This window comes from Halyomorpha halys, unplaced genomic scaffold (genome assembly GCF_000696795.3).
Source record: "Halyomorpha halys isolate HHAL.00 unplaced genomic scaffold, Hhal_1.1 Scaffold487.1, whole genome shotgun sequence".
Classification (NCBI taxonomy): domain Eukaryota; kingdom Metazoa; phylum Arthropoda; class Insecta; order Hemiptera; family Pentatomidae; genus Halyomorpha; species Halyomorpha halys.
Window position 1 is genome coordinate 911562 of NW_027111707.1, and position 9319 is coordinate 920880.

At 29.7% G+C, this 9319-nt stretch overlaps 1 protein-coding gene across 1 annotated transcript in view; it reads left to right on the forward strand.

Moving 5' to 3' along the window:
- The window catches only part of Dhc93AB (Dynein heavy chain at 93AB), an 81861-nt gene extending 72655 nt beyond the window's left edge, over positions 1 to 9206 (forward strand). The window contains exons 63-68 of the mRNA XM_014424971.2: positions 645 to 887; positions 1607 to 1789; positions 1977 to 2150; positions 4752 to 4900; positions 7012 to 7144; positions 8424 to 9206. Coding sequence (XP_014280457.2) covers positions 645 to 887; positions 1607 to 1789; positions 1977 to 2150; positions 4752 to 4900; positions 7012 to 7144; positions 8424 to 8585 — 1044 coding nt within the window. The 3' untranslated portion in view covers positions 8586 to 9206. The remainder of the gene's footprint in view (positions 1 to 644; positions 888 to 1606; positions 1790 to 1976; positions 2151 to 4751; positions 4901 to 7011; positions 7145 to 8423) is intronic.
- The last annotated feature ends 113 nt before the right edge of the window (positions 9207 to 9319 follow it).

Here is a 9319-nt window from a genome sequence, read left to right on the forward strand (position 1 = left end):
ATTAAACATCATAAATTATTTTACTTTTAACAAACTTCTTTTGTTATACAACAAAACATATACATGTGAATTATTAAGTTATACAAGCTTTCGAAATTGGTGTATACTCAGAATTCATGCTACTTTCCTTAAAGAAGGTCACAGTTCTGTGACCTTGTGCAATTTACAACTGTTAAATGAATTATTTCAAAGATATAATTTTTATAATTTAAAATTACAAAATGTCCAAATCATGTCTAAATGGATAAATAAATGTTATTTAATTATATAATGCATTTAAATACAAATAAATACTCAAAACATTTCTAATTAATCAAGAAATGATTTATTAATCTTAAATAATAATTAACTCAAAATTACAGTGAAAATTCTAATTTATTGACTTCTCATTATTAAACATTATTTATGATACAATTCAACAATCACACTTTCTCTTGTAATCTCACATATTAAAATTGGTCAAAATGATCCTATTTTTCTTTAAAAATTTTTTTATTATTTTCTTTTCATGCTTTTACAAATGTCTGTTCTCTGTCTATGGTAAAGGTTAATATTTTTAATGGTTTATTAAAATATACATGTAAAAAGTCTCTAAAATATATTTATAAGATTACGTATTTTGTTTTTCAATTTCATTGTTATAGGTTGATGGTGAGCTGTTGCTGGCTCCTGGTTTTGCTGCTCCTCCAAACCTTGACTACCAAGGTTATCATACTTATATAGATGAGGCTATGCCTGCAGAAAGTCCTTATTTGTATGGCTTACACCCGAATGCTGAAATTGGCTTTCTTACAACAACATCTGAGAAGCTGTTTAGAACAGTTTTTGAAATGCAACCGAGAGAAACTGGTGCTTCAGGTGGTGCTACAGTAACTAGAGAGGAAAAGGTTTATTTCTACTTCCTAAGCAATTTTTTTAACTAATAAGAACTTAAATTATTGACTCAGTAAAAAGTAGTTAGTTATTGTTTAAAGTTTTAATATTATTTGCATTGATGCAAAGATATTTATCAAACACCATCATTCCCACATCCACAACAAAATAAATGTTTTTTTTAAATATAACATTAACTTAATCTCTTAATATCTAATTAGTAACTGAGCACAAGGATAATATCACAATGTTGACTCTATACTTTCCTAATCTAATTAAACATAAGCTATTTTAATTTTCCTCCCTGATATAAAAAAGAGTGCTAAAGGGAATCTATTGAGAATAATTGTAAAGTTTTCTAAAGCAGAGTTTATTTAATTTAGTTTGTATCCACAGATCAACTAGGGATTGTTCTCAATAATAACTTGCGATATGCTCAATAAGTATAAGAAAAATATTGTACTTAAAACTTGTATTAATTTTTATATAAATAAATGTTTGTCTAAGTATTCTAACTCATACATTTATTACTACATATTACAATTTAAAATACATTATTAGTTATTTAACATTCCATCAGTCGGATATATGCATGTGGTTTGAAACTATACTCTAATGGAATCTGAAAGAAACTAAAATTATTACATAGAAGGGGTAAAAGTGTTTTATATAAAAATTATATCATTGTTTTATTTCTTGATTAAAAACTTTTGATTTTATTTATCTTGTTTAGGTGAAACAAATAATAGATGAAATAATGGAAAAGTTACCTGAAGAGTTCAATATGACTGAGATTATGGGTAAGGTAGAAGAGAGAACTCCTTACGTAATTGTTGCTTTCCAAGAATGCCAAAGAATGAACCATCTTACTGGAGAAATGAAGAGATCCTTGAAAGAACTTGATTTAGGTTTAAAGGTGCAAAAAAATTTACAATTTTTATAAGTTAATCATTGATTGTATTTATTATCATGGTCTATATTTTGTTTCATTGTACTTAGTTCCATTAGTGGATCCAGTAGAGAAGGAGGAGGGGAGTGTTAAGTGTTAAATGTTAAGTAACTTTTGCTATAGCAGTTTAAATTTCAATTTATGTTTATTTAAGGGTGAATTGACCATAACCTCTGATATGGAAGACTTGGAAAATGCCCTCTTCTTGGATCAGGTCCCAGGGGTATGGTCTGCTAGAGCATATCCATCATTGCTTGGACTCACTTCTTGGTTTATTGACCTTCTTTTGAGACTTCGGGAACTGGAAACCTGGTCTACAGACTTTGTTGTAAGGAACTTTTTGTGATTAGAATTTTCTAAAAGATAATGAGTTAGCATAATGTTAAAATTTAAAAATTTCTTCTTCAGGTACTAAGCTCATTTTAAATAGAAATAAATTTTTTATTTTTTTTTTTAGCTTTGTACCATCCTTATAGTATTATTTTATTTGGTTCTTATGATTAACATTTCATAAGTGTCATTTTCTATCTTCTTTCTGGTGACTTTTAACTTAATTTTCTAGTATAAATAAATTTGTTTCAAATTTATAGCTCATCTATTTTGTTGAAAAAAATTTACAGCAACTCTGGAATTATATTTTATTTTTCTCTCCTTATTTTCTTTGTTTCTTATTCCACTTTAAGAGCCCAAGATAAGAGAAAACCCAGTTATGAAAACTATGTATCATTTCTAGTCAAAATTGATGAATCTGCCAACCATAGTTAGGAGGAATAAAAAACAGCGGATATTGCAAAATGTTAAAAAAATGAAATTGATTTTTTGTTCAGTGTTCCATATCTTTAAGACTTCCTACAAGACTAAAAAATCTAATAGAACATCATTTAAGGAAAGGTAAATTTTCTTGAATATGAGCTCTACAAGAGCTATTTATATGTAATAGTTCCCAAGATATTACTACTGTTACTTGTGTGGCTCTACAATCTGGTGTCAAATTCTGGCCTCCTCCAGCAGCTTCCACCCATTGTCTCAGTCCCTTGTAGCCTCCATCCAATTCCGAAGCCCTAGCATATTTGTTGCATCAGCAGCAACACCATCAGCCCATCGAAGCTTTGGTCTTCCTCTTCATTTCGTACCATGGAGTGGCTCTATCAGTAATTGTCTATGTGGATCCTCACTGGCCATCCTAATGACATGTCCTGCCCATCTCAGTCTTGCAATTTTCATCACTCAAACTTTATCGGGCTCCTTAAACATAGTGTACAGCTCCTGATTTTCCCTCCTTTTTCACTCTCCTCCGATAACACCACCATATAAACGTCTGAGGATTCTTCTTTCAAAGACTAGGAGTTCCTGATCACAATCCTGGGAGGTAGTCCAAGTCTCACAACCATACAGCAAGACTGAGTGCACTATTGTCTAATAAAGACGAAGCTTTGATTTTCTGGAAAGAGCTCTACTCCAGAACTGCTTTGCCATAGAAAAATAGCACCAATTTTCTGATATGTTCCTTCGCTGAACCTCTTGTTCAGATTCATTTTCTTGAGTTACCAATGAGCCAAGATATACAAAAACATTAGTCTTCTCAAATTGGTATTCCCCGAAGGTCACCTCCTCCCCAGGCCTAGGCACCTCTCCTGTAACCATATATTTTGTTTTTTCCACATTGACTTCCAAGCCAAGTCTTCAACCCGAGATATACTTTTTTAAAAAGCAAAATTTTATTAAAAATGTACTGATAAATTAATAGCTGGTGACTTAATCTTGGGAAATCTATATCTTAGGAACATTAGACGTACAAATATCTATTAGCACTAAAATTAAAGCTAGTTGAATATACTATTCTGTAGTTTATGACATTTATCTTGGTAGGGTAGTAGTTTTTATGGTATTTGCATATGAATATAAATTTTGCATTTCAAATTTTGTCTGAACAAGAAGAAATCAATTTATTTTAGCATCTGTATGTCTAATGGTTCCTGATATATAGTTTTTCATTAACCAAAAGTTTTGTCCGTGCAACTCAAAGTCAACATCTTGTTAATTTATTTTAGTAAATATAATGAAAACTAATATTCCTCTACAGCTAATATAGCTTGTGATACCATCCAAGTATCAATAATCTTTCCCATATGATATTTTCGCTGAAGTATTGATACCTGATTTGTATTAATCCAAAAGTCTAGTCAAAGGTGATGAAATATAAAATGCCAATACATGAAAAACTGAAAACGTTAAAATAAAAAATAATTTAATTTAAAAACTAAACCCGACTACTGAAATAACCCAATCTTATACTCCTATTTCTTCTAAGCAGCAGGTTGTAATTACATATCTCCTTAAACATATTAGTGGATTGTTAATGGTATTGTATCTATATTCAAGATGCAACTCTTTGCAACTATATTCAGTCTCATGTTACTGTGAATGTCACCATACATTAAGCCCAAAACATAAAGAAAGTGTATTAATATGTTTTTAGAAGTGTATCAAGTTTCATTCAGATGTTGAAAGGATCCCACTACTATGTCAAGTTTCATTATTTTTTATATTCAACATCACTAACAATCCACTAATATGTTTAAGGAAATATCCAATAATATCTCATTGCTTAGAAGTATAAGATATTTTTATTTTGGTAGTTTGGTTTAAGGTTTTTAATTAAATTATTTTTAATGAACAAACATTTAACATTTTTAATCCAGTTTAAATCTGGATGATCCAACAGGGAATGGCTCTTGTAATTGCCAATACTCATGATAGTCATTGTTACAGAACAAAACCTTTAGTATGATCTAACATTGTTTAGAATCTTACTTTAATTTACAAATATTACTTTTGTGAATTATTTTTCCTATCATAATTTCTGAATACATAGTCATCCATGTATCTCTTGTTTTTTCATGTTTAACCCAGAACTCTTTTTGTTTAGTTACCATCATCAGTATGGTTATCTGGATTTTTCAATCCACAATCCTTTTTAACTGCCATTATGCAAAGCACTGCCAGAAAAACCGAGCAGCCTTTAGATAAAATGTGTTTGCAATGTGATGTCACAAAAAAACATAAAGAAGATTTCATGTAAGTATTAATTTGTTGATATAAACTTAATACTGTATTAATACACGTAGTTAAAGAGAAAATGATTGGGAAAGTAACATATATTATAAGGTGTAATATTGTTTTTATGTGTGCTAACATTTTGGGCCAAGTTGGAAGCCTACATCAGAGTAAAAAAAAATGCTGTAATTCATATACCTTTGTTCTATGATTCTTGTATCTTGTCTCACCTAATAGTGGGTGGCCTCGCTATTTCAATAAAGATAAGACCTAGCTTATAATAAAAATACTGCTTAATTGTACATTATTGTTGGGAGTTTAATATAAATCTTTAGATGAAACATTAATTTTTGAGAAAATGGTAAAATTGATGATGGACTCTTCTGGCATGTCCAATTAAGTGAAAAAGCTGCTGAACATTCCAGGCACATATGCATCGCACACGCAAAACCACATTGGATTCTGAAAAGAGAGATCCATGGTAGATGCTTTTGGATTAGTGATAGAAACTGTCCTTAAAGCAATTGTAGGAATGAGTTGGAGGAAAGATACAAAATGTTATGCAGCAATCATCATCTTGGATATTAACAATGCTTTTAACACAGCAAGATGGAAATGCATATTGGATGCTCTCTGGACTAGAGCTGTGCTGGCCTATTTTATGAGAGTTATTGCAGACTAGATCAGAGATAGAGTTCTATTTTATGCTTCAGATATTGGGCCAAGATGTGAGATCACTGGTGGTTTCCCACAAGCCTCTATCTTTGGACCTCTTCTGATGAACTTAATATGACGAGTAGCTAAAGCTGTGGGGTTCGCAGATAATGTTGCAATGGTGATGGCTAAGTACATGTAAGAAAGTATATGTAAAGGGTATGGAAGCTCCAATTTGAAAAGATGCAATGATCACAGAATCATACAAGAGACTGATGGTCTCAGTGTATTGTAGAAATTCATTAGAGGTAGTGTGTTTCGTACTTTATCATATGAAATGGTGTGTTTGATAGCCAGTATGCCTTCTGTTGAACTTCTTGTTAATGATAGAAATAGATATTATAGACAATTTTTTTTACTTTCAAAAGAAGAGCGTAAAATAATCATCATCCAATGACAACAGTTTTGGGAGGCTGCAGATACCGGAAGTTGGATCTACAGGTTTATACTGAATGTTGGTTTGTGGTATAGTCGCTGATATGGTAAGGTGGATTATTTTGTTATTATTTTTTTGTGTGCCTGTATATCATACCAGAAAACTTGCTGCTCTCTGACAAACATTGGACAGCAGTTAAGAAATTTACCACAATTGTCCTTAGGTGGTTGAAGAGAGAGGGACTAGAAGAGGTGACTAGCATCCAATATAAAAGGAGCGACGAACGACTGATGACTGTTCCATTATTCAAGGTCATCATGTTGAGATCATAACCACGAGGTTATGAGGCTCTTCCCATTTCCCTCCATGTTGGGAGATAGTTTTAGTGGATAAGGATTCCACAATATGATTAAGTATGGGCCTAATCATGCTTTTTTTTATTTTAGATTTTCCCAACTCTTGTAAAAAAACAAACTCAAGAGACAGACAATTTTGTGAGACTTGGTTATTTGGATTTAGGAGATCTTAAAATTTGTATTTCTGTCAAAAACTCAGATTCAAAATTTTTACGATCACAATAATTCTCTTTACTGTATATTTCCTATATAAGTAAATGATAATAGAAATTATTTTTATTTTATTTGTTTGGTTTGAGAGAGACCTCATTAAAGTAATATTACACTGAACTGTATGATACTTTCTTGATCACTACACCAACTATCTTCTATTTGGTTGTATTTATGATACATATGTATCATTTTTGTTTATTGAAGCTTTTTAGTCATTCTGTGAATAAAAAATAAATTAATTAGCAATCTATTTACATGACCTCCATTCATTTTTTTATTTCAAATTCCTTCACTTTTAAGGTTAGTTAAATTGTTTTTATAACAACACAACCTTTTGATAAGTGAATATTATTGGCTAAGCAATGTTCTTAATTAACATTTCTGAATTAAAAATAAATAATGATAATAATAAAATTTGTCAACAATTCTACATTAGTTATACTCTTTTAATAAGCCTGTAATGAAAAAAATAGGAGTCCTCCTCGAGAAGGAGCTTATGTTCATGGATTTTTCATGGAAGGTGGTCGTTGGGATGTTCAACAAGGAATAATTATGGAGTCAAGATTGAAAGAATTATTTCCAGCTGTTCCAGTAATTAATATAAGGGTAATGTTTTTGTTTACCATATTTCTTTGGATCTAATAATTTTCTTTATGATATAATTTAGTTTATAACGTGCTGCTCCTATCCTAATTTATTCCTCCTTCCATCATTTATATAATTTATTGCTCTTCATTATATTGTTGAATGAGTATGAAGTTTTTTCATATAAAAGCTATGATTCTATTCAGCTCGTCCTATCTTCATTGTCTTTCATTTAACATTTAGAAAATTTCATTGCTAATTGTAATTATAAAGATAATACATACCATCCATTTTACTTAATACACATGATAAATGAAGAAGTAAGTAGAGGAAGGGCTGTGTAACATCTTTAGATGAAGGGGGTAGGTGCCTATCTAGTTTGAGTATCCTAACCTCAATATCCAATTAATAACTGAAGTACCTAGATGTTGAAGGAGCTATGTACACCTCAAAACAGAACAAGCTTCATAAAAAAAATTGAATCTTGTTTTCCTAAAATTTACTATTTGTAACATCCTAGCCCCTTCATCCACTAACCACTTTATTAAAAATTTCTCGAACTGGCATATCATTGTAAAATTGTATTGCTTTATTGGGTTAGGACAAATTATCAGTTAATTTGGACAATTCTAAGCCTTCATGTTAAGCATAGAACTTATGAGTTTCCATGAATTTATTCTAAAGGGATTTTCAGGCTTTTACAAGACTTTTAAAAATCAATAAATTAGATAATAGTGAAGAGATCTTTCTTTGATTATTTCATTTTGTTAAATATTCGTGTTATAGTACAGTAAATGTTTGGTAATTGTTAGGAGTACCTGATCTTCAGAACAATTACTTATTGATCCTTTTAACACATTTAATACCAACTATGAGCTAACTCGTAAGTTTTTTTACTTTTCATATTTGTGAACCTACATTGATTAATGTAGGAAGTAAAAAAAAACCTATGAGATAATATATAGTTGGCAGTCAGTGTGTTAAATTATAAATTAATTTAATATCATCTACTTCTCATTATATTAATCTTCCCTTTCATTCACATCATTATTTTATCAAAACCATTTACAATTTACATAGTTCTTGAATAATTCATCACATTGATAGTATATTATAACAATTAAATGATGGAGAGCTATTATTAATCTCTCTTAAGTGAAATGTAACTTAATTAGGTCTCCATTTTATTAGTATTATTTTGATAATAACACTTATGGATAAATTTCAAAAATATTTCTATATGGATATAATTCTCTGTTTTATAGATAAATAAAAATAAACTAATAATTTTTATTTGTAGGCTATTCCTCAGGATAAACAAGATTTAAGAAACGTTTATGAATGTCCAGTATATAAAACAAGAACTAGAGGACCAACGTACGTGTGGACATTCAATTTAAAAACAAAAGAAAAACCAGCAAAATGGACTTTGGCAGGGGTTTGTTTATTACTACAAATTTAGAAGTCAGGTTATGGGTATGTTAGCTATTTTTTACCTGATCTGTTTGTAATAAATTGTTATGATTTAATTTATTTACATAAGCTATAAATTAATTTAGAACGGAAAAACCATTTCCCTTGTTTGGTTATGAAATTCTCTATGTTTTAATTTGGTCATCATCAACTACTAGATTATTTTAGAGATCGTCCATTAGACACATGTTACAAATTTAATACAAACTATTATTCGCCAGTTGTAAATGAAAAAATGTCTGTAATGGAGAGGAGTCCATTATAGAGAAGTGTTCTTTTAATTTTTTTAAATATAAAGTAATCATATTTATAAAAATTACTAAATTGATGCAATAACTTTAAGGATGTGGCCTCTAGTGAGAAATAATTGATATTAAGTTATATATTACTTTATTTTGTATATTGTACTAATTGCAATCTGTGATAATTAGTTATATTTTACCTTTGTTCCTAATAAAAACCAAAAAATTAAATTAGACTCTCAATATAAATAGAATATATCCAGTGAGAATCAAAGTGTACCTATATTAAATGAACTTACTAATAAATATAAAATTCTAAAAATGATCGAGTGTAGGTATTGAAAACTTCTTAACATGTTTACTGCACTTTAATCACTTTGGTAGACTATCACAGAGTTTGATTTTTCAAATTACTTTAAAAAATTGATTTTCTAACTCTATTTAGTTGAATTATTAAATTCTTCAACATTTATTTATATAT